This window comes from Lagenorhynchus albirostris, chromosome 11, assembly GCF_949774975.1.
Source record: "Lagenorhynchus albirostris chromosome 11, mLagAlb1.1, whole genome shotgun sequence".
In the NCBI taxonomy this organism is placed as follows: Eukaryota; Metazoa; Chordata; class Mammalia; order Artiodactyla; family Delphinidae; genus Lagenorhynchus; species Lagenorhynchus albirostris.
The window spans coordinates 84,172,097-84,198,511 of record NC_083105.1 but is presented as its reverse complement, the minus strand read 5'-3'; the positions used below and the strand labels follow the sequence as shown (position 1 = coordinate 84,198,511).

The 26,415-nt window shown below is 36.7% G+C and overlaps 2 protein-coding genes across 2 annotated transcripts in view; one reads left to right on the top strand and one right to left on the bottom strand.

The window, feature by feature from the left end:
* IRAG2 (inositol 1,4,5-triphosphate receptor associated 2) overlaps window positions 1-6,665 on the top strand; it is a 91,304-nt gene extending 84,639 nt beyond the window's left edge. Inside the window, exons 34-39 of the mRNA XM_060166719.1 lie at window positions 722-765; window positions 2,455-2,517; window positions 2,635-2,684; window positions 2,981-3,082; window positions 5,210-5,317; window positions 6,197-6,665. Coding sequence (XP_060022702.1) covers window positions 722-765; window positions 2,455-2,517; window positions 2,635-2,684; window positions 2,981-3,082; window positions 5,210-5,317; window positions 6,197-6,440 — 611 coding nt within the window. The 3' untranslated portion in view covers window positions 6,441-6,665. The remainder of the gene's footprint in view (window positions 1-721; window positions 766-2,454; window positions 2,518-2,634; window positions 2,685-2,980; window positions 3,083-5,209; window positions 5,318-6,196) is intronic.
* Window positions 6,451-26,415, bottom strand: part of DNAI7 (dynein axonemal intermediate chain 7) — a 73,130-nt gene continuing 53,165 nt past the window's right edge. The window contains exons 10-16 of the mRNA XM_060166721.1: window positions 20,316-20,391; window positions 17,561-17,721; window positions 14,913-15,069; window positions 11,899-12,113; window positions 10,317-10,484; window positions 8,239-8,352; window positions 6,451-7,211 (exon numbers count right to left, since the gene is read on the bottom strand). Of these exons, the coding sequence (XP_060022704.1) occupies window positions 6,933-7,211; window positions 8,239-8,352; window positions 10,317-10,484; window positions 11,899-12,113; window positions 14,913-15,069; window positions 17,561-17,721; window positions 20,316-20,391 (1,170 nt within the window). The 3' untranslated portion in view covers window positions 6,451-6,932. The remainder of the gene's footprint in view (window positions 7,212-8,238; window positions 8,353-10,316; window positions 10,485-11,898; window positions 12,114-14,912; window positions 15,070-17,560; window positions 17,722-20,315; window positions 20,392-26,415) is intronic.

Here is a 26,415-nt window from a genome sequence, read left to right as displayed (position 1 = left end):
TAAGATGTCAGTTAGAAAGCAAATTAGGAGACAAGATGGATTTTATGGTAGACACCAAGATTTCATTAAAATGATGACATGAGCGAATATAACTAATCCAACTCATTGAGTTGACCCCAGTGTTGTCTTACTTAGGATATGTTAGAATTGGCTTTTTCTCCACACATAAAGCAAGGCACAGTAGCATAAATGAACCACTCTTATCAACAATGGTTTTGTATCCCTCAAACAAGGAAGGACTGTGACAGGGTAAGCTGATCAATAGATTGGAAAATAGGGAGACATCTGAGACCATGGAGAATATCTTAACAGAAGGCTTATATGAACCTTATAGTTTTATTTTAAATAGACAGTATGAATGTCTATAGGCAGAATTTTCATTTTAATGATTCTGTTCCCTCTTCTTGAAAAGTAAGAACATGTGATGATCTTCTGATCTGTAATTTTGGACTCATTGATTCAGCAGACATTCATTTAGTGCCCCCCTCTGCTAGGCAGGCATGGTGGACATTGGCAGTGACACAGAGGACTGTATTCCATTGGTTCAGATTACTAACGTTGTGAATCACCAAATAAATGATAACCAGATATTTATATTGCTCAGTAGTCTCTAGGGTCTTAAATATTTTCCAACCATTGCTTTTCTGTGTAAAGAATTAAGACCGTTGCGTTAAATTGCACATGTAATTCCAAAAATACACAAATGTGTTTTCCCTTTCAGGTGACTGCCAAATTAAAAAACGTTCAGCTTCTCTAAACTCTAAGGTAACAAATGTCTATCAAATGTTATAGCTGAGATGGTTTTAAAATATTACTTGAAGCAACATGGCTTTAAATCATAAAACAGTGATTTTAATTCATATATATGTGTTATGTATATATACATGTGTGTTTATATATGTACGCTTTTGTACTTCTTGCAATATTTGTACATCAATTAAGTTTGCCTGGCAGCAAGAGGAAAGCCAGTATAACGATAGTTTCTCTCTCATGTGAAACCAAAGTTGGGAATAAGCAGTCCAACAGCTTCACAAAATCCCAGTCCCCGTCTCTCTCGCCGAGTCATCGACCTCAGCACTTTGCTTCCATCTCATAGTCTAAGATAGCTTTGTCATTTCTGGGTACCAAGTCCTGGTCATTATGTTGAGTCCTGCTCCAAGAAAAAGGAAGAAGCGAGAACAGGTGTTCTCTCTACCTCTGAAGACACTTCCTAGAAGTCCCAGATAACATTTCCCTTTTCATTCTTTGTTGGAAATAAGATGAAAACAGCTTTTATTCTGGAGGCTGTATGCTTAACTAAAAATTAGTGGGGTTTGTTACTAAGTAGAAGGGGAAAACGGGATATTGAAAGTCAACCAGCAGTTTCTGTCAGTTTGAAAATCAAGATTTCACTGAATTTTTGAGCAAGGGACTTTAAAATCATTCCATCCAAGTCTTTTTCACAGATGAGGAAATTAACTTTCACAGAAGTTAAGTGATTAGTTATGATCCTGTAGTGACAGAATCATGATTAGAACCCAGGATTTTGGACCACAATTTGATATTTTTGATGTTCAACTAACCTATAAAAATAAATTAGAAATGGTGGCTTAAGAAAAGTATTCACATAAAACTTCTTCAGTTTATTTCCTGAAGTTCTACTTATTTAAATGTGAAGAGCCACAAAATATAACATTCTCCTGTACAAATCTCAAGGCTGAGGTATAAACACATCCATTCATTATAATGTCATACTCATCTTTAAATGTATTAAATGGAAAAAATGAAACCATGAAAAAAAATCCCTAAAATAGGTGCATATTTATCTCGAGTTGGGGAAAACCTTTCCAAGCATAAAAGAAATGATAGCAAAAGAGGGGAAGAGATGAGGGACTTCCCTGGCGGTCCAGTGTTTAAGATTCCACGCTTCCATTGCAGGCGGCACGGGTTCGATCCCTGGTCAGAGAACTAAGATCCTGCATGCCACATGATGTGGCTAAAAACAAAACAAAACAAAACCAAAGATAACAAAAAAAAAAAAAAAAGAGAGAGAGAGAGAGAGAAAGAGATGAAAAGATTTGGCTACATTAACAATAAAAAAATTCTGCCAAGAAATATCATTAACAAAATTAATATAGGCAAATATCATAAACAGGTGGTTCTCAGAGCAGATACATACAGGGTTATTTGGCATAGAAAGACACTGTTCAGTGTTACTGGAAACCTAAACAGAAAGCCTTATGTTCCTTACTTGATTGGCAAAAATTATCCATTGTTGGAGAAGGTAGAATATAAATTGGCAGAATATTTCTGGAAGGCAATTTGGCCATAACAAAATCCTAGAAAATATGTCTCCTGTTTAACTCATCAGTGATCAAGTACATGGATGTGTACATTCAAGAATACCCATCAGTGTTTCATACAAGGATAAAACATTGAGAATTTTCTAAGTGTACATTTTCCCCCTTTGGGTAGCCATCTTCTCTTCGAAGAGTGACCATTGCCTCTTTGCCCAGAAATATTGGAAATGCAGGAATGGTAAGCAAATCCCTAAGTGTTCTTAGTCAAAAGCAAATTTATTTCCATATGACAGAAATATAAATTTACTACACTAAATTCATATTTTATTATTTCCTTAACATCTGAACTTTAAAGGTGGCTGGGATGGAAAATAATGACCGATTCAGTAGGAGGTCAAGCAGTTGGTAAGTGTAATTTTCTGGTTGCTCTTTGGGAACCTTACTGTTTTATAACTGGGCTAAAGTAAATGTTTGAAATAAGTGATATAGTAACATTTGATTTGCATGGAGTATATGCAGAATAATTATAAAAACTGGCATATGTTCATGAAATTATTTCTTATGAAATAAGCATTATATGAATATGCCAAGGAAAAAATAAGAATGTATCATTTTTGTATTGATTTAGGTAGTGGGAAATAAATTGGTAATGGCTACAGAAGTATTTGATTTGACAAGTGGCTATAATCATCTTTATTTAGGCGTATTTTGGGGTCAAAGCAGAGTGAACACCGTCCCTCATTACATCGATTTATTAGCACCTATTCCTGGGCAGATGCTGAAGAAGAAAAATGTGAACTGAAGTAGGTGAAGCTTGATGTGTTTATTAACCTGATGTGCCGGGCATAAATAGTGGGGATCAGTTTTATTCTGTGGAGATGAGGTCAATGCTGCATCATCAAAAAGATCATTCATTGTTTAAGACTTTTGTGAACTGTTAAAGTACTATATAAATGTTACTTGCTAATACATTCACTCTCATAGCACTCAGTACTTCAAGGTTTGAGGTCTTAAGTTAGAAAAGAGCCTGGAATTTGCCAGATATGTGAAGAGAAGTTTTTTCCTGTATAGGTTTCTTGTCATCAGGGGGAAAGGTCAAAAAAGAGCCACAGAAATAAAATTTTCATCTACTTAGATGAATTATTTACAACATATAATGTAATATGTAATATATGCGCATTATATATACATGTCTTCCCTTTAAGTAAATGAAGACTAGGGGAAACATAAAACTCTACATTGCTATCTCTATCTCTAGCAAGTTAAACAAATAAAATATACTCCTATAATGAAAGGTAGAGGGCAAGTGGGAGGGAGAAGAAGAAATGCTGCCCCTAAATCCTTGGGTGACATTGGACAAACTGCTTAACATTATTTGGTCTCAGTTTCCTCGTCTGTAGAGATCTTAATGAAATGATTTGATGTTGATTTTATAACACGTTCATTGCGTGCCTGTTATGTGAGACACACTACGCTCAAGCTTAAGAGGTATAAAGATGAAAAAGACATAGTTCCTACCCTCAAAGCCTTTACTTTTTCCTTAAATAATCCTGGGAGTCTAATTGCATGTACTGAACTCTTTTTAGATTTAGAGTTAACATAATGGATATTTTCTAATCTGGGTTAAAAAAAAATCAAGAGTTTCCTTGAAAAGATTATAATCTATTTTTAAATTTTTGTCAGTGTGGTATGATTTCTACTGCAAAGTTTTCGCAAACGAAGACTGAAACCTTGAAAATCCTACAAGAATTCTGGCTTTTGGGCTTTGTTGCCTTTAAAAACCAAACTAAAATCTATCACATGCGTTCCCTATAGGTGTTTGACTGAAAAACAAAAACAAAAACTTTGAGACACAATTCCCTTTGGCAGTTGTGAGGGGATTGTAAGTTTGGGATTTCAATATTCAAATCCAACTAGGGACTCATCAGTGAACATGAAACATGGAACATGAACATGAAACAAGTTTTGTTCAGGTAAAGGACCCCTCTTTAGATAATATGATTTTATCTAAATACAGTCAACCCATTTGCTACTTCCCAGCTCACTGACCACTAATAGTTTATTTTAGGTAGTTTTATACCAAACATATCTTCATAAACATGTTTAAAAGTATTAAGATTTTTTAGAGAAAGAAGAAATGACGCTTTGACGTTATTCCACTTTAGCACTGCTCAAAAAAACCTACAGAAAAAAGAGTAAAATCAATTGTTAATGAGAAAAATTTTATGATACGTTGAATGAAAAATACACGGAGAAATATAGCATCCACATTTGCTTTTTAAAGTGTAGTTACTAATACACACACAGACACACACGCACATGCTGAGAAGGAAAATCACAGTAACAACAGTGGTTAATTATGAGTGGTGAGAATTGACTAACTTACACATGTTCTTCGTAAATCTCCCCTTTTTATTTGTTCTTTGGCTAGCATCCCAATTTTCTACAACAAACATTTGCTATTTTTCTAAATACAGAAAGTTACTTTAAAAAATTAAATTCCTGGGCTTCCCTGGTGGCGCAGTGGTTGAGAGTCCGCCTGCCGATGCAGGGGACACGGGTTTGTGCCCCAGTCCGGGAAGATCCCACATGCCGCGGAGCGGCTGGGCCCATGAGCCATGGCTGCTGAGCCTGCACGTCCGCAGCCTGTGCTCCGCAACGGGAGAGGCCACAACAGTGAGAGGCCCGCGTAACGCAAAAAAAAAAAAAAAAAAAAAAAGAAAGAAAGAAAAGAAAATTGAATTCCTATAAATGGTTAAAAATATAAAGTTGGTGATTTGACTTTTAGAATTACTATTTATCAAATCTTTCTAAAGCAAAACGAATATCTGCAAGCTTCCTTAGTAATACAGGAAAATTTAGCAGTATCTTATAAATGATAATAGTACATTATCCATAGTTTAATATTTAAAAACAATATTTATTTACAGAACTAAAGATGACTCAGAACCACCTGAAGAAGAAACAGTAGAAAGGACAAGAAAGCCAAGTCTTTCTGAAAAGAAAAATAATCCATCAAAATGGGATGTCTTTTCAATGTAAGTTGTCTACTTGCTAAATGATACCATTTTGGTGGAATGGGGAAAGGTAAGGCAGGGTTAGCAGAATTAATCTTAATCAAATTACTTTACTAAAAGACCTTTCAAAATGTTAAATTTAAGATGAATAACAAACTCCATATGGTGTTTAACAATTATCCCTGAACCTATGAACTACAAGAGGCAGGTGAGTTCACAGTGTTAAGAACTTGGCCTTGGAACCAGATGGCCCAGGCTTGAATTAGCTCTCTGACTCTGTGTGACCTGGGCAAGTTCATCCATTTTTGAGCACTGATTTCTTCACCTGTAAAATAGAGATGATAATAGTACCTATGTCTTTGCTGTCATGAGTAAATGAATTAGCACATGTAAAACACATAGTTAACTATTTTCAAAGACTTATATGATGCTGTAATCTTTTTTGGTGGGTGTTTCTAAAAGGAATTTTAGGGTTTCAGTACGGCAAAAGTCCAGGGTATGGTGAGAAATAAGTGACATGTTTATAAGTACATATATCTTGCTCTACCCAATGAATAACATTATTTCTTCTACCCCAGGAATATAAATTGCCTTACCTGATTGAAAAAATGAACTTAATACTCAAATGTACTTGTTAGGAGTTAAGTAATGCCTAAATCACATAATTTTCAGATTCTTACCTTAGCACATCATTTCTTTAATTCTAGAAATTATAAGGGGTGTGGGGAGCAGATTGTGGCCAAAGCCAAGAGGCTAGATCATACTATGTAGCTTATTATGAGGGGGTGTTGGTGGAATTATGCAGGGCAGACGCATGACCTGATTATTGTTGACAAAAGGAGTGTTTCTAATAACAGATTATTGTGATTACCACATGCTGACTTTGTGTTTTCCTTGTAGTTATAACACAATAGCTACCTGGGCAACAAATCTCAAGACTTCCATCAGAGAGGCCAGTAAGGCACTCTGGCTTTCTGTCGCGTTCATTGTACTATTCGCGGCATTGATGAGCTTCTTCACAGGCCGATTTTTCCAGAAGTCTGTGGATGCTGCTCCCACACAGGACGGGGACTCCTGGATGTCTCTAGAACATATCGTGTGGCCATTTACCAGACTCCAACACAATGGGCCACCGCCAGTGTGACTGTGGCACATCCTAATGTGCTGATGCTAATCTTGATTTTTAAAGTTTCAGTATCTGAACTTTGTAAATTAGTAGCTTTTAGCTGGGAAATTATAGCATGGAGCCAGAGGTTCTCAGAATGACTGTAAGATATTTTATATTCCCTCTTTTTGTGATTACCTTCCTAACTAAAATACAGTGGGGAGGAAGCCCACCTACATGATTTTTTTAATGAGCTTTTTGAGGAGGAGATATTATTGTTTGTTAAAATTTATTGAAATAAAGAACCATTCAAATTTTCATACAGTGAATGTTGGAAGTCTCAGTAGGTCACATATGCATAAGGAAAAAAACCCTAATTCTTAGAAAGTAAAATTTGAGTGTAAAATGCTGATTAGATCATTCTAACAGCCTATTTGGCATATATCCACTCATTACACTTTATTGTAGAAATACCGGATTTTTCTCCAAGTTGCTTCATTCTTCATACTGAATAAAATTTATCAGTGGGGATTAAGAATAGCTGAGTAATCTAGTTGAGAGTAGCATGTGGCATACAGAGTCAACAAACTGGCAGCTGGAACACCTAACTTTCTTCATTGCTTCTTTAGAAGCAAAATCCTTAACCATGTGATATAAAGTAGAATGAAACTCAGTTTCTTCTTTAAGGGCTTCAGAGAATGCATCACTGGATTCATTGATTTTGAGACTTTGTGCCCTGCCACCACTAAACATTAAAAGGGTCCAATTAGGATTCTGAATGGGTTCTTCTTTAGGAAGGTGTTCCCTCACCTAAAGAAAAAGAAAGAAAAATATGTTACTAGTTCCTCTTTTATTGGGTATTTTGACAGTAGAGTATTTTATTTGAAGGGCTCAGTTGAGTTCCCTGAATTGCTAAGATAAAAAGAAACAGTCTTAATGTCTCATTTTTTTAAAAGCATGAAACTGTTTATATCTTGGTGTTTATGGAACTTATCAAAATGTATTAATTCCTTAACAATATTTATTGAATGGCTTCAAGTGTCAGGTACTCTTCTAGGTGCTGGGGATAAAACAACAACAAAGAAAAAATAACTAAACGTATTAATAAGTAACAACTGCAACAATAAAAACCTTGTCTTCAAGGAGCTTATATTGTAATAGGAGAAACACACAATAAACAAGATAAATAAATATGGTGGCTCATTTATGCGAAAATATTCATCAGTCATCGTGTAGACTATGATAAGATGATACATTCTTTATCAGGCAGTAGGAAATGTGCCAGAAAGTTAAACTGGAGGCCTAACCCTCTCAGAGGAGAAAGTCTGTGACTCATAGATGATATATTCACGTGAAAGGCTGACATTTGTTCTTCAGTTGATGTAAAGAGAGATAAGGTCTCTAAGCCTGAAATCAAGAGCATTTGATACCATAATGGACAACGAAAGTATAACCTTTACATCGTTTGGTTTTATTTATTTATTTTTTTTGGGCGGTACACGGGCCTCTCACTGTTGTGGCCTCTCCCGTTGCGGAGCACAGGCTCCGGACGCGCAGGCTCAGCGGCCATGGCTCACGGGCCTAGCCGCTCCACAGCGGAGCACGAACCCCTGTCTCTTGCATCGGCAGGAGGACTCTCAACCACTGCGCCACCAGGGAAGCCCTGGTTTTATATTTTTGACAAAATTAAAGAAAATGAAGTTGTAAAACTCCATTTTGAATGTTAATCATCTTTTTCACCTTTTTAAAAGGAGAAACCATGGTCTACATTCATTTAGCTTTTGAGTATCTTCTTTTGGAGCACAAAATAGTTTAATGGGGTTTTTGCATACTATACCTGAAATACAACTTTGTCAGAATTGCATACTGTATTCCACTTGCTCCAACCAAATGCAAAAGCAGAACTTAACAGGGCCATTTGTCGATAAGCTTTCACTTCTACCAAAGGAAGCTGTCAATATACAAACAAATAGAGTTGATCGCAGAGCCTCTCTAGTCTCCCTTCCATCCTTGGCCCCCTACAGTCTGGTCTGGTCTCAACACAGATCCATCTAAATGTAAGTCAGCTGAAGTTAATCAGACAGAGAAGACAAATATCATATGATATCACTTATAAGTGGAATCTAAAAAAATGGTACAAATGAACTTACTTACCAAACAGAAATAGAATCACAGATGTAGAAAACAAAATTATGGTTAACAAGGGAGGAAAAGTGGGGGGGGGATAAACTGGGAGATTGGGATTGACATATACATACTACTATATATAAAATAGATAACTAATAAGGACCTACTGTATAGCACAGGGAACTCTACTCAATACTCTGTAATGGCCTATATGGAAAAAGAATCTAAAAAAGAGTGAATATATGTATATATGTATAACTGACTCACTTTGCTGTAGAGCAGAAACACAACATTGTAAATCAACTATAATCCAATAAAATTTTTTAAAAACTATTAAAAAATAAATTAAAATTCAAATATTAAAAAAATAAAATAAAATGTAAGATTACATGACTTCTTTCTCAAAACGGGGCAATGGCTTCCCTTTTCAGAGTAGAATCCAAAGTCCTAACAATGCTCTACAAGGGCCTCTGTGGTCTGACATCCCCCATACACCCCACTATCTCTCTGACCTTATCCCCTGTTCTTCTCCCTTTGCTCTCTCGGCACCCCGGCCTCCTTGCTGTCCCTCCCATCCTCAAACACATCAGGCCACACCCTCTGGGCTCTTTCCCCAGGTCTTCTCTCCACCTGGAAGCTGATATCCTTCCAGAGATATCAACTTGGCTAAATTCCCCACCTTGAAGCGTTGCTCAAATCTTGTCTCCTTATTGAACCCCTCTCCCCCTACACCCTATTTGGTATTGTAACTTTCCTTTTCCATACCACTTAGCACCTTTTGACATATAAGATAATTTTGTTTATTATGTCTGTTGTTTATTTTTGCCTCCCTCAACTAGAATGTAAGCTCCACAAGGGCAGGGACCTGTGTTTTATTCACTGTTTCCTAAGCATCTAAAACAATGTCTAGAATATAGGTGTTCAGAAAAAAAAAAGTCTTGAGTATAATATTCTGAAAAGATGACTAGTATATGACATTCAGCATTTGTAGAGTAACTGGCAATTTGAGTTACTAAAACTAAGGTTGGTTTTTTTTCCTACGCATATATGTATGCACTCTTATTGACAGGATTATTTTCAAGTGTTCTGTCTACCTATATTGCCATTTTCTGGTATATTATAAACTTGTTCTTGAGTATAGAACTCTTCTGCCCAAAACACCTTTCATGATTAGAAGCCACTCTGTCTTCATTCATGCATCATAAATATTTGCTAAACATCTATTGTATTCTAGGAATAGGCTTGGTGCTAGAAGAATCAAAGCTGATTAAGAAACGGCCACCCTCCTCAAGGAGCTCGCAGTTTAACATGGAAGGATCTCATTTAACTAAACTTATGCGTCATATGAAGCTGTACGTAGACAGGGAGGCTCTGTCGAGAAATAGAAGGAAGTGGGTTTGGTGGTCCTTGTATGTCTAATTTTGCCTGACTTATCATATTTGGGAAACTGCTGAGTCATTTACTCTTTTAAGAAATCTTACATGTATCCAGTCTGGAAGGAGAAAGAAAGCATAGGAAATGCGAAGTTGCTCAGACTCTACCTTTGCACTAAACTGACCAGCTGTGGTTACGCTCCATGTGTCATTAAGAAGATCATCATACAATAGATTATTAAATTTGAGAGAACCCTGGATTTCTGGTCATGCTATTTATTCCTTCCTTTCTAACTATAATCTTATATAAGTGAATATAGAAAACCATTGGTGTACCTTAAGATTTATATAAAATTTAATACTTGCTAACATTCTAAATGTCCAGCACATTAAATTTGGAAAGATACATTCTTACCTTATAGTTTATAACAACATAAAAGTGAGAGTGTCCAGTAGGGAAGATATTCAGTCCAGCTTCTTTCAAAGCAATAATGAAAGAAACAGGAGTCATCCACTTTTCTTCCAAAACAGAGGAATGCTTTTTGTTATTTAGTTTGATTGACGCTAACATGCAGAGGTTTTCCTAGTTTCAATAAGAAAAAAGAAGCGCTTATACAAGTTAAAGAAACTATTACCTCATTATCATTCTAGGTCCAGCTGTTAGGTTCTTTACACTATTAAAACAAAATCCTATATTAAAAAGAATGCAGGACAGATATGTTTTAGGTCTGACCCAAAAGCTCCACTGCAAAGTCTCCACGTTACCTTGAGCAGTTTATCAACTCTTCTTGGGCTCATCTGAGCAATCCAGGGACTGAACTGAAGGATCTCCCAGGTCTCCTACTTTATAAATTATGATCTAAGAATACTACATGTGTTCATATTGATATATAATAGCTATTTGACAGCAATCATGTTGCAACTTTTAAGGATCATAATTTTTTATACATATATAATAAAATTTTAACATAATAATGGAAAATTATTACCCAGTTTTAAAGTTTGCAAAGTGGTGGGACTTCCCTGGTGGTCCAGTGGTTAAGACTTCATGCTCCCAGTGCAGGGGTCCCGGGTTCAATCCCTGGTCAGGGAACTAAGATCCCACATGCTGCAACTACTGAGCCCTCATGCTCTAGAGCCCACGTGCTGCAACTAGAGAGCCTGTGCACCAAACTACTGAAACTGCCTCAATGAAGACCCAGCATGGCCACAGTAAATAAATAAATAAATTTATTTATTTTAAAAAATGTCTGCAAAGTGGCAATTTGAAGGTGTACAGAGTTCACATCTCTCATCTGACTTTAAAAGCCAAATTTGATGATATTCTAGCCTTCCTGCCACAGTCATAAGGAATTTCAGGTTATCTCTCTTTTTTTCTCTCTCTCTCTTTTTAAAACAACTTTCATGAGGTGTATCTTACATATCATAAAATTCACCCAAGTGCACAGTCCAGTGATTTTTTTTGGGTAACTTTACTGAGTGGTGCAACTCTCACCATACATCAGTTTTACAGCATTTTCATCCCTCCAATAAAATCCCTTATGTCCATTTACAGTTAATCCTCATTCCCACCCTCAGCCTCAGGCAACCACTAAATCTACTTTTTTTGTCTCTAAATTTCAGACTGTGTAATTTCTGAGTGACGAGCAATGGAGGCACTCAAAAGGGATTTCAAATGGCTAGGTGATAAGATCAGGAAGCCTCTTCAGAGTGGATCAAAAACTCTGAAAGTCATACTGCAACCAGGCTTATATCTTCACCAATTGTTCTATTCCTAGTAACTTTAGGGTACAAATTTGTACTTTACTTATTACATGCTATTTCCTATCTATTTAATTTATATTTCATTTAGAAATTACAGTTCAAGGTATATCGTAAATAGATTTATAAAAGACACATTTCAATATGTAAATCAGCAGTGACTGATTGCTTTGACACACTTACAGTCATGAAACAGATTTAGCTCTTTGACATGACTTGCTATAACAGCAGTTTACCTTAATTTGTATTTGAATCTCAGTAAATACTGTAGTCACAGTCAGAAGTACTTTATTCACATCAAGTGGTCTTAGCTCCCATGACTGGTATGGCATATTAACATGAGCATCTTGAATCAAGGTAACAGGGCCAAAAGTGTCCAGGCTGAATGTTATAAGTCTGTCTTCCGATTTGTAAGATACATTGCTGATGCCATCAGTTTTCCAGTGTTTACCTTTATAATTAGGAAGAATGTGACATGAGTTCCATTTTTTTCCTCTGCAAAAATAAGAATGAAACCACTCCCATAACTGCAATATGTATAAATTGATTTTTCACATTTAGAATAGAATCTCCACAAAAAGCCAGCTTTGCTGGGAGTTTCTTCCTGTCTACAGGATCAAGTCCAAACTCCTCAGCACAGCTGTGAGACCTTTAGAATGAAGCTCTAATTCTGATTTCCGGCTTCCTCCTTTGCCACTTCTCAGACCTCTTTCCAGCCACACCTTTTCTTCTTCTGCAACAACATCATATACCTCTGAGCCTCTGCACATGCCGTTCTTTCTTCCTAGAGGACTCTTCCTTTATCTTAGACAAACTCTCTTCATCTTTCTTTTTAAACAACTTTAAAATTCACCTGTCTTGAGTATGCGATTATTTTTAGTAAATTTATCGAGCTGTACGACCATCATCACCACCCAGTTTTATTCAGTTTTAGAACATTATTATCCTCCAAATAAGATCTCTTATGTCCGTTTATAGTTAATTCCCATCCCCATCACCAGCCCCAAGCAACTACTAATATACTTCCTGTCTCTAAAGATTTGCCTTTTCTGGACTTTTCATTAAATACAATCATATAATAGGTGGTATTCTGTGTCTCTTACAACTCAATAATAAAACACAACCCAACTTAAAAATGGGCAAAAGATTTGCATAAACATTTCATCAAAGAAGACATACAAAAGTATAGTAAATACATTAAAAAAGATGCTCAACATTACCGGTCATTGGGGAAATACAAATTAAAACCACAAACTACCATTTCACACCCACTAGAGTGGCTATAATCAAAAAAACAGATAATAACAAATGTTGGCAAGGATGTGGAGAAATGGGAAACCTCGTATCTTGCTGGTACAGCTACTTTGAAAAACAATTTGGCGAGTTTCTTAAATAGGTAAGCATCAATTTACCATTCAACCCAGCAATTCCACTTCTAGGGATATACCCAAGAGGAATGAAGACATATGTCCACATGAGACTTACATGTGAAAGTTCTCTTAGTCTCTTAAGGACCTGTTCAATATTCCACCCTAGGAGAAGCCTTCCGTAACTCTCCAGATGGGACCCAGCCACTGTTCTGCTCCTTAGCACTTCTTATTATATAGCACCTTACTACATTGTATTATGATTATCTTCCCTCTCTGCCTCTCCTACAACTTTGAAAACTCCTGGAAGAAGGAACTATGTCTCATTTATCTCTATCTTTCTTATTGTTCAGCATATTTATGGAACAAATGAATGAATCATTATCTTTCTAGAACACCCTCTTCATTCCCACTTGGCTTTCTCCTCTTCTCACATGGAGGGTTTCACTGACTATTTTTGAGTCTCAAATTCAATATAATAAATACGATTATATTGGAAAACTAAGTTCTTTATAATTCCTCTTTTTGTTTTTACATTAACAAAATTATTTTAATTTTTAAACGTAAAAATTAAGTATTGCCTATAAATAAATTCTTCAACTTTCTAGTATGCCCTGGCAAAAAAAGTTTCCCCATGGTTTAAAAATTACTGGAGTTGTAGATTACTGTCGTATAATTACTGTAGTTAGAGTCAATTTTTACATATTGTATTTCCCTGAATCATGTGGGATAATTTACCTTGTCTAATACTAATTGAGTATGAATAAATTTTAATGTGATAAATACTTAGGAACATTACCATTAAAGGAAAGGAAAAGTGAAACCTCTAAAAGCAACATAAAAGGAAAAAATTACCTAATGTTCATTTTGATATACTTTATGGTTTAATGTATTGATAAAAATATACTGTTTTTAATATATAAATTATTTCTAGAATAAATAATGTCTTGTGGCTGTGTCTATACAAGCAAAAATATGGAGTAGTGTAGCAACCATGAAAAAGTTTAAAGTACAAAATATTCTCTAAATTCTCTGCCCCCATTAACTAAATAAAGTTAATAGCTCTGTGCTTTAGTGATCTTATCTGTTCTAAACCTATCATCTAGTATGTAAACCCTTTCACAAGTAAATAGATGGATGTAGAATAATTCACCTACACTAAAAACAAAGCTATTCGGCTTTCATCTAAGAGCCCCAGAATGTGCATACATTAATTCACAAGACCGAGGCCTTTCAAAGTTTAGCCTGCCAACCCCAAATAAGGTATCTGCTAATGACTGGTGAATTATTAGCTTGTATTTCTGTTAGTACTTCTGATTTCACTGATATTTATTTAACATTTTGAATAAGCAATAACTTCCCATGATTCGTCAGAAGTTATAAAGAGGCATACAGTGGCTAGTTTTCCTCTTTCTCAGGTTTCCCATTTGCCCACTCCACATCCTCAGTACCTGGCTGTAATAAGCTTTGCAACTTATAAATCATTAGCATTAAAATAATCAAATTTTAATCACTCCAGTGTGAATTATTTGGCCATCTCAAGAGAGAGTAGGCTTTTCATTTGTTTGTTTTTGATTTGCTATGCTATCTTGATATTTTTGTTCATTTCCTTCTTTTTTAAAACGTAATTGTATAAACATAAAGACATTTCTCAGAGAATATGGCAGATATAAACACTTCAGCAACTAATAGTTATAAAAAACTCCAATCCCTATTCTTTTCCATCAAGAGCAAACAAAACAAAGACCCTAGAATTGGCAGAGAAATATGTAAGATTAGAAACTCAGTTTACACGCTGCATTTCCTAATTTGATATAAGAATTTATATTATTGTATCTCTTTTCATTACATAATTATCAAAGCTGGTTAAGACATTGCTGTACCTTCAGCATCCCACCTTGCAACCATGGGATTCTCAAAAAAGATTACGTTCTCATGAACCTCAAGCATGACCTCTATGGGTGGGAAAGTGTTTTCTGTTTCAAAGTCTTCTGCCGTTTCTGGAGGATATGTATATTTCTGTAATCCTTCTTTGAGTATCTTTTAAAAATGACCAAAATAATACCAAGTTAGAAGCTGACTGGTAACAGTTAAAGATGTAAATATTGCTGAATAAGCTATACAGTTATTTTAAATAAGCACTGCAGTTTGGTCACATTTAACTATAGATTGACTAACAAAATGTCACAATAAAATTAAAGATAATGATTTGAGGAAAAAAAAATCACGACACTTGAATGTAATTCAGAACCCTCCTATGGGCCAGGTTCTATGCTGGCTGGGACTTAACTATTCATTTTATCCCTCCAAGTAACTGTACAAGGCATATATTTAACAGAGAGGATAACTGGCACTTACAGAAATCAATTAATGTGCCAAAGATTACAAAATGACTTCAAGAAATGCCCGAAGTCAAAAATAGATCTACAGGGCTTCCCTGGTGGCGCAGTGGTTGAGACTCCGCCTGCCGATGCAGGGGACACGGGTTCGTGCCCCGGTCTGGGAAGATCCCACATGCCGCGGAGCGGCTGGGCCCGTGAGCCATGGCTGCTGAGCCTGCGCGTCCAGAGCCTGTGCTCCGCAACGGGAGAGGCCACAACAGTGAGAGGCCCGCATACCGCAAAAAAAAAAAAAAAAAAAAAAGTTACAAAATAGAGGAAAAAATTGGATGGGGAAAATTTCTAGGGCACGTGTGAGATTATTAAAAAGGGACTTGGAAAAAAGGAGGAAGGTCTCTTTGTTGCAGGAGAGAAAAACAGGTGTGAAGGAGGATACTTTGGGCTCAAACTGGGAGCCTGGAGTGGTGGTATCAGGATATCCTGCCAAAATTCAAGAACAACAATTCTTTGGATGAATCCTTGAAATTCCCAGTTCAGGGTGGGACCTTCCTATGGATAAAGAGTTTTGAAGGCCTACCTCCACCAAAGGGTGTCTTTCTTGGCCTCCTCCCTGTCCTTCAATTATCCCTGAGGTAGGGAAAGTTGATTCAAGTAGATTCTTCAAAGTGGCTACAGACCAGATTATCTCCCCACGTTCACCCTAATAACTGCATTCTCGTTTGTGGGGAGAAGGGGAAAGGAACAGCAATATCATCCCTAAGAGGGTAAAAATGAGCTTAGGGGGGTCATGAAACAATTGTACTCTTTTAGGTATAAAATACAGATACACATATAGCATATAAGCAGATACACAGTATATCTGTGGTATTAATATTTTGGGCTGGGGGGCAGTTGGGAAAAAAATGTCTACATAGACTCCTTAGAGGGGTGATAATGGAAAAAAAATAAAAATTGAGAAATACGTCCCTAATTCAAGAATGCATGAAGATCCTTAATGGATAGGATTGTGGGTGAGAAGTGCCTGACCATCTATGGACATGATGTGTTAGAGCAGAGAGATGGGGATGGGAGGGGGTTGGGAGGGAGCAGGGAGAAAGAAAAGAAGGGCAGGAGAGAAAGAAAAGAAGGAGGAAGGGGCCATGACAACATAACTGGGTGTATCTGGGATGTAGGCCACCAAAAGTTAAACCAAGCCAGTGCTAGTGCAAGTGTTACTGCTTATTGAAACAGAAGTGAGAAACTCCTTGAAAAATGATGAACAACTGCTACCATCAGTATCCTTACTACTCCTGTGGGCTATCTGTACATCAGCAGCATTGGCATTGCCTGGATCAGTGCTTCTCAAACTTTAATGTGCATATGAATCACCTTAGGGTCCTGTTAAAATGCAGATGAAGTAGATCTGAGGTGAAACACCAAATTATGCATTTCTAACAAGTTCCCAGGTGATGCTGATGCTTCAGGTTCACAGACCACACTTTGTATATCAAAGATCCGGACGAGTGGTTCTCAAAGTTTGGGATGTGTTTTGCTAAAACACAGACTGCTGAGTCTCGCCTCCAGAGTTTTTGATTCAGTAGGACTGAGGTGGGGCCCATGAATTTGCAGTTCTAGCAAATTCCCAGATGATGCCAAGTGATTCTGCTGCTTCTGGTCAAGGGACCACATGCTGGGAACCACTGATTTAGACCAGAGTCCACCAACTGTGGTCCCCGAGAAATCCAGCCCACCACCAGTTTTTGTAAATAAAGTTTAACTGGGACACAGCGATGCCCGTTCATTTACATGTGACTGTTTTAATGTTACAGTGGCAGAGTTGAGGAGTTGTGACAGAGCTGGTATGGCCCACAAAGCTGAAAATATTTACCACCTGGTCCTTTACAGAAAAAGCTTGCCAGCCTCTGAAATAGACTGTCATTATTAAGGCCAAATTGGCACACTATAATCATAGTGCTATAGGTTTACAATTAAGTTAACATGTATGAATTCTAGTTTTAAAATCCATATTATTTCAGATTCCTTTCCTTTAGTATCTGATTCAAATGTATACATTCAAGACAGTTTAAAATTACATTGTTTCCTTTGTGCTTGCTTAATAGGGTTAAATTCATTAGATGTTTAGATCGTTTGAGATGAAGTAAAAGCATGAGAAATTATTTTATTCATAAATTTTGATTCAAGAATTAACCTACTTCCACAATCATCCAGCCCTTCCTCGGTTTACACTGTGGAGGAAGCTCCAAAATATCCAAGTGGTGCACTCCACCCAGAGCTGTGAATTGGCATAAATCAACCTCATTTTCTTCAAAGAAATATGGCTTTTCAGAGGCATTCTCTAACAGCAACAACTGCGCTGAAATTCATCAGATTAGTTCAGTTTCTAAACAGATCATAACATTTCTGTATTTTCTTAGCGGGAAAATGAAAATGTTCTAATACTGGTAAATGAAGTTTTTCTTTAGCTGCTAAACATTTTCAAAATGTGGTTGATTCAAAACTATTCACAAAGCTAAGCTTGAAAGTGGGAATAGGCATGCATAATGTTAGGGTGCAGGGGAGGGCCCCATTTATATTTAACATACTAACGTTTTAGGAATTTGTATACAATAAGGATGTGTTACTATTAACATAAAAATTTTAAAAGTATGGTTTATTGTATGGGAGGAAAAATAATTTTCCCACTACCCTTCTGAGTTCTTGGCCGAGACTCCTATAATAAAAGACAGATTAACAAGAGAAAAATGAGCAGGAGTTTATTAACATGTACACCTCATATATACATGGGAGATACCCTGAGAAAAATTAGTAACTCAAAGAGGTGGTTTAGAACTCTGGCTTATACAGCATCTTCTACAAAGAATAATAAATTTGTGGAGAAATAACAGGACAAAGGAAAGCAGTTTTAGGCTTCCAAGGGCAGAGATAAGGCCTGTTATGTAAATTCCTCTGGCACCCTCTCCAGGCTGATAGGGTCTAAACTTGTCTCTGGGAATTAACCTTTAACCTTTGTCCCTCCTAGTAGAGAGGGGAGGAAAAACACTTTTGAAAGTTTATGCCCTGCTTTTAGGCAAATAGGAGGAGGGTAAGGACCTTTTCTTGCATCTTTTTAATTGTTTTCAGCTCAAAATAATTCTTATGCCAAAGTGACAGATTTTGGGGTGGCATATCCTGCTAACCTTCATTATAAAAGATCAAAAGTGGTTTAACACAAAATTTAATAACTGACAAATTAATTTTTTTAAATTGGACATTATGGAGCTAAAAATCTGAAAGAAGTAAAATGTTAAAAAAATAAATTTTGGCCCATATATGAAATGAAAGCTAATTTTTTTTTTCAACAAAAATAGGCCCAGCTTATAGAAAAACAGGGATGGAGGTTTGAAAGTGAAGAAACTGGACTGGATAATCTTTGTGTTCAGACATTTTACAGGGAAATTCTATGATCCCATAAATCTCAGTGCACAATCAGGGGATATCTGATGTCACATACCATCATTCCCACCTTTCACCAAAATTCTTTCAATAGAGTGTAATAGATAAGAAGAGGAAATCAGACCCTTACAGGTTCCATCCTTGACTAGCTGTGTGACCTTATACAAGATATGCTAATTAACATCTCTAGTCTCAGTTCCTTCCTCAACAAATGCATATAATAGTAGTATCTATCTTCTACAGTTTGGGGGAGCTGTGATTTAATACAAGAAAGGAGTTTAGAACTGGTGCCAAGCCCATAGTAAAAATTCAGGAACTGTTAGTCTTATTATTTATCATTACAATTTTCCTCTCCCATTAAAGGAAGCACACTGAGATGGCACTGAATTTAACCCACAGACGTTAGGCACCGAAAATAAGTGGAAATATCCAGAGAAAATTCCAGTTAAGCAATTGCCCCCTTTTCCTTGTATACATTCAATAAAATGTATACCTTAAGTAATTTTCAAATGTTTCTAGCTAATAGTCCATTTACCTGAAAAGAAAGTCAGAAAGAATACTGTGTCCCAATTTAGACTATTTATGATATATATTATTTGGGGATCACCATGTAGAAACCTTGGTATTATTGACACAGTTTCATGAATTGAATATATTATCATATTTCTAACAGGAAAATTATCTCATAAGGATTATAGAAAAATTATAAAGATATAAACCTAGTTGACTGCTGACACAAAAGTGTATTGGAAAAAGTGAAGTAGACAAGAAGCCTGCTATAAAAAAAAATGCTAAGAAATATATAAAAAGTATATTCCTTAGAAGTTATTGGGAAAGAAGCATAATGATAAAGTTAGTGGAAAACACGTATATAAATCTCAAACCAAAAGATTTTCAAATTAGACATCACTATCATTTTGACATATTAAAACTATATCCAGTTTCTACTTGCCAGGATAAGACTGAATACAGAAGTGTTGAAAAATTTCTGATCATGTACCTGTGCTTGAGAATGTTCAATGCAACACTGCTTGCAATAATAAAAAAAATTAGAAATAACCTTATTGTCTACTAATAAGGATTTAAATAATGTCCCATTATTGGATGACATTATACAGATACTTTAAAAAGTAAGGTTACCAATGTGCTCTGACTTAGAATCTTGTTGAATATTATTCATTTAAGCAGAATATATATTGTGTTCTATGTATGTATGTACAATGACAAATACTGTTAGGTGAAAAAAAGTAATTTTCAACAAAAACATCTGTATGATATGATCCCATGGTTTTATTTAAAACCAAAAGAGAGAGAAACAGAGACAGAGAGAGAGATTGCACAAATTTTAAAAAGTTGTTAACATTGGTTATATCAGAAGAGGGATGAGGAAGAATTTTCACTTTATACTTCTGCAACATCCTAGTTTTTTTTTTTTTTACAATGTCCCTGCATTTCTTTTGTAAGCAGAAAAATCCCAATAAAATTAAATTCTAAAAATGTAATTTAGAGGAATACCTGCTGAAACTGTTTCACTTAATAATTTCATCTCCAGTTCATATTTTGTGGCTTCAGATTCTTCCTGGACAGAACTCTACAGAGAACACAAGGACAGATGCGTGTGATCGTCAGTGTCTGCTGCAGCCCAGATTCACTCTCTTCCTGTTCCAGTTCCCACTAGATTTCTGCTACCTTAATTCCAGGGCCTCAGATGGACACTTGCTCTGGCCTAAAACTGGATTCAAAAACAATATTTAAAAAATTAATTTAAATGAGAGCCCATCTCCACAGAACCTCACAAGGGCAGGAGCTAGCCTGCTCAGATTCTTTGCTGAAAACCCCTAAGTGTAAAATAGAGAGACTAGGAAGCAATGCAAGCTATAAAAATTTTGTATTTGCATTTTGGTTTTAGCCAAGTTTTAGATTTTGCTTGATTTTGGCAATAAACTCTCTGATAGACTAATTCCAAAGCCTGCTTTTGGGTAAGCCTCTGAGGGGAATTAAAGATGCTATGTACCAAGTAATGTAGAAGATATCATTACATCCTGGTGTAGTAAAAAGAATACTACAAAAAGAGGACATAGGAATTTATATTTAAATCTGCCACTAACTTACCTTTGTGACCTTGAGCAAGTCATTTAACCAATATGGACCTCAAATGCCTGATCTAACAACCCATTTGGTATGTAACTGTGTGCCAGACATATTATACCTCTTGCAAACAATCCTAAGAGATAGCTATTATTTTCATTTTACAAAGAAGGGAACTGAAGCTTAGGGAGATGACTGGTCTAAGGGTCAAACAAAATAATAAAAGTAAAGAATTTTGTACGCTGTAAAGTACTAGATAAATGCAGTATTATGAAAATTTGGTATGTATGTGCTAATATTTGCAAACTGGATCACATCCAGCAAACTCCATTTGATCTCAAATACCACCTGTACTTTTCTACAGCAATAAAAGAACCTTATATCGGAATTCTAGTCAGAAGCTTAATGCCAGTTCATCCCGCCATGCCTCTCACCCTCATCCACCATACAAAGCCAAGTCCCCCTTAGTAAATTATCTTTTCCCTACTCTCATCACGATATTGCCCTGTATCTTCCTCTTGACCAGTTTTAACACTATGCATTCTCTGCCAGCTCTTTCCATCAGGCCTCTGACACTTCTCACTTATTAACTCATTCATTCAAAGAATTTTTATTGAGTGCCTAAATTGTACAGGCATCCGTAGATGCTAGAAGCAAAAGGAAAGAAAAGACAAGGTCCCTGACTTAAGGAGCTGCCAGTCTATTAGGAAAGCAGGTAAACAAACAGGCGTAATACCATTTGTGGGTGCTGTAGTGCAGTAAGGGGTCCACAATAGAACAGAAAGGAAGAAGAGTTAATTCTGTGGGAAAAATAGTCTGTGGGTGGTGAGAAAAGGAAACGCTACCCAAAGGTGGTAAAGTTTGAACTAAATCTTGAAAGATAATTAGGTCTTCCCCAAAATGGTGGGAGGGAATTTTAAGTATGAGTGAAGGCAGAAAGGTATGAAGCAAAACAGGGTTACAAGCACCCCTGAGTAGTCAGGCATGGTTGGAATGAGACAGGCTGGGAGGGTGTAAAGATTTGAAGCTGGAGAGAGGCAGGCCAGCCTGTGGAGAGCTTTGGATGCCACTCTAAAGACCAGAACTTCCTCTGTGGGTAAAAGAGGGCCCCGAAAAGATTTTTACTAGGAAAGTAACAGGAAGAAATCTGCATTTGGAAAGAGTATTCTGGTGCCCACCTGATGAATGTATTGCTTTGTAAAGAGTAGGAAGTCCAAGGTAAGAGGATCAGGGCCTAACTCAAGATAGAAGCAATCGGACCATTAGAAGGAGCATGTGTGAGAGACGATAAGGAAGTAAATCAACATAACTTGGATGGCAACCGGATATAGAAGTAAGGCAACGGACAGGCAAAGACTGATTTACAGATGCTTGGCGTAGGTAATAAGATGGATGGTGGTAACAATTACCAAGAAAAGAAAAGGAAGAATAGGTTTGGGGAAAAAAAGTAGTGAATTTGATTGTGGATATGTTCCATTTGAGGTGCCCATGGAACATCTAGGCAGCCTTTGATATTATCTACCATTAAAAAGCCAGTTGCATTTCTTTCTTACAGGAAGGATTTTCTCCAACAATAATATCAAAGATATCAAACCAACAAGTGAGTCAGCCTTTCCAATTCACATCTTCAAAGAGTTGAGAATTCTTCAGCATGTAGATCAAACTGGTTTTCTACCTTGCAGGGAGTCCAAGAATTTAGACTTTCTCAACAGAACGTTCCCCTTAATAACCACAGTACTTCAGTATGCAACAACAAGAATTTATCAGTGTCCGTATTACCACATAAGAGAATAATCTTGTATTTAAGTCAACACATTGCCTTTATATAATTCATAATTTTTATAATTCTATGTTACTCTTTAGTTCAATTGACTCTTTTTGAAGTTAGACTTCTGGAGGAAGGAAGCAATGGGTCAATTTACATTCTGATGCAAGTTCCTTAATCTTAATAACTATTCTAGAATGTTTTCCTGTCATTGCAGCTAGAACATACTCCTGCACAATAATTAAACTCCAAACCACATTTACTGATACTATAAGCCTTCATAGTTTTATACATTCTAAAACTCCTTGTGTTTGTTGGCAATGTAACCGAAAAAAAATACTTCTTTCTTCATATTGATATCATGTTTATATCTGCTAATGAAAAGTCCTCCTTCATCATAATTGTTTTAGAAATTTTTCCATGTATTTTTTTCTTCTAGCTAAACTTTAATAGTGTTTTCTCAAGTCTCAACAGTTACCAACTGGAATTTGTATTTGAATTGCACTAAATTTATAGATTTATAATAAATCTATCTAAAAAATAACATTTCTTAAAACTGTTTGCCTGGAAATGTTGACAGAGTATGAAGCAGAGAAGGTAGTTAAAGTATAACTTTTCAATGACACCTTGGTTCAACAGGTATAGGAATTGGCTTATAACAGGGAAGAACTTCACAGAACACAAGCAATTTTTCATTGTAACTTGATTAATGTGCAGTTATTGTAGTGTGGAAATTCTTTTAATATATGTGTAATTTGAATTTGATATAAAAACATAACCTGGGTCATGAATAAGATCATGGAAACAGACTAGAAATTCCAGAAACAGATCTCAGGATCCACTTGGGAATTTAGCATATGGCATTTCAGATCAATAGAAAAAGCCTAGGTTTATATGGTAAGTGTTTTGAGACAGCTGGCTAAGATTTGAAATAAAATAAATTTAGATTCTCCCCATTTTACACTAAAATAAATTCCAGATGGATAAAAGATTTAAATGTGAAGGCATAACTAAACCAATCAAAAGCCACAAAAATCATGAAAATATTAGAAGAGAACATGGGAGACTTGATATCAATAATTATCAATGGGGCTTCCCTGGTGGCGCAGTGGTTGGGAGTCTGCCTGCCAATGCAGGGGACACGGGTTCGCGCCCTGGTCTGGGAAGATCCCACAAGCCGCGGAGCAACTGGGCCCGTGAGCCACAATTACTGAGCCTGCGCGTCTGGAGCCTGTGCTCCGCAACGGGAGAGGCCGCGATAGTGAGAGGCCCATGCACTGCGATGAAGAGTGGCCCCCGCTTGCCACAAGTAGAGAAAGCCCTCGCGCAGAAACGAAGACCCAACACAGCCATAAATAAATAAATTTTAAAAATTATCAATGAAATAGGTGATCTTGATATTGGACATCTGCAAAATGTCAGTACTGAATACTGTACACATTTGATAGAATGTCTTGAATTTTACTGTCCGTCAAGAGAATATCTACACAAAGGAAGTTCATTGATCTGAAATCCAATGTTTTCATCATCAAAAGATAATTTAGCTACAGCTTCAGAATAAAGTGTTGGGATTGGCTCTTGATAAGGAATTGAAGATGACTTTTGAAAATTCAGCGTTGTATGCTTCATTTTGTACAAAAGATAAGAATGATTACCCTGAATGGGTCGAAGCCTCATTCATTCCTGTGGCTTTGATACCATCTATAGGCCGGTGGTTCCCAAATCCATGCTAGTGATGATCTTCAGACCACATACACTGTGCTGCTCAGCCCTGGAAAGACACAGTCCACACACACACGGTGGCTGGATCTGATTTTCCTCAGAACTCCGGATTCACGTTTGCCTACTTGACATTTCCATTTGTGTGTTCCACACTTACCATGTCCCCACCAATCCTCTGGTTTCTGTCACTCTCAACCAATTCAGCCCATACTTGTCCATCTCAGTAAATTGCGCTACCATCTTCTTAATTCCCCAAATCAAAACTCAGCAGGATTTGTTTATTTTACCTCCCAAACATATCCAGCTTTCCATGTCTCTTACTACCACCTTTGTCCAAGCCACCATGACTTCTCATGCCTTTCTAGTACTACTGAACTCAATACCATGCTACTACTCTGGCCCCTCACAATTTTTTTATCTACGTAATGGCCAGAATAACCTTTCAAGGTGATAAATCATGCCATTCTCATACTTAGAGCCCTCTAATGCCTTCCTACTGCATTTACAATAAAATCTTAACTTCTTCTGGCCAACAAAGCCCTGCTTCACCTCACTTCTGCTTTTCTCTCTGACGTCATCACATGTCACTCTCCTCTTTGCCCACTGTACATCAGTCCACTGGCCTTCTTCCTGGGCTTCACTCCTGTCTTATGACCTTTGCAGTAATTTTACCCTCAGATCAGAATATTTCTACCCTAATAATTACATAGCTGATTCCTTCTGGTCATTTGGGTTTCAGCTTAAATAATAACTCATCATACAAGCCCTCCCTAAACACCCAATCTAGTTACCACCCTGATTAATTCTGTGCACGCCATTTATTAGTATCTGCTATTTTCCAGTTTTCTCTTATTTATTGTTGGTTTCTCCTGACTTGCAAGTAAATTGCGAGAGCAGGAATCTCATTTGTCCTTTACCACTGCCCTCTGAGGGCCAGAACAGTGCCTGGCATATAGAGGTAGGCATTCAATAAATATTTGCTGAATGAGTAAAGAAATAAGAACAAGGTCCAGGCTATGACCGGGGAAACAGGCTGAAGTAAGTCTGTAGGAAGTTAAAGGGTGATGAATGCTAACGCTAGGTTTTGCATGTCGGTTATCCTCATAGATTTTTAATTTATCCATGATGATGCCAAGAAGTCCCTGAATCTCTAAGGCTATTTATTTCATGCCTCCACACTTTTCCCTCTGAGCAGAACAATTTCCTTTCCTTCCCATCTCAACTCCTCCATGCCTATCAAAAGATTTAGCTCAAAGGTTACCTCATCAGAGAAGACTTCCGGTCTGTTCATTCTGTTTTTTTTTTTTTTTTTAAAATTCATTTTGATCTCTTAACTCCCATGCCTAATATCTCTCATTGCACACATCAAAACGTACGGTAACTGTTACACTTATCCACAATCATGTCAAATTCCTCATAAAAGGCACTTAGTAAATTTTATATTTCATATGTGTTTTATATATTATATATACTCATATTTATATTAAATATATAATACATATACACTCATATTTATGTTAAATCTGGTATCTGCTTATTTATTTTTGGCCGCACTGGGTCTGTGTTGCTGTGCGGGGCTTTCTCTAGTTGCAGCGAGTTGGGGCTACTTTCCTTGTGGTGCGCAGGCTCCTCGTTGCAATGGCTTCTCTTGTTGCGGAGCACGGGCTCTAGGCACGCGGGCTCAGTAGTTGTAGCTCTAGAGTGCATGGGCTCTAGAGTGCAGGCTCAGTAGTTGTGGCGCATGGGCTTAGTTACTCCGCAGCATGTAGGATCTTCCCGGACCAGGCCTTGAACCCACGTCCCCTGCATTGGCAGGTGGATTCTTAACCACTGCGCCACCAGGGAAGCCCGACAAAGACTAGTTTTAACTTGAACTTTAAAAAGTTCAAAGGTCCATTATATCATGCATGCCCCTTAGATCCCCAAACTATTTCTGAAGATAATTATTATTTTTAAAAAGCAACATTTCTCATATTTTGCTACACTGAAATTAGACTTTTCGAAAAATTTTCTAAGATATATTAATTGGAAAGACAGTAT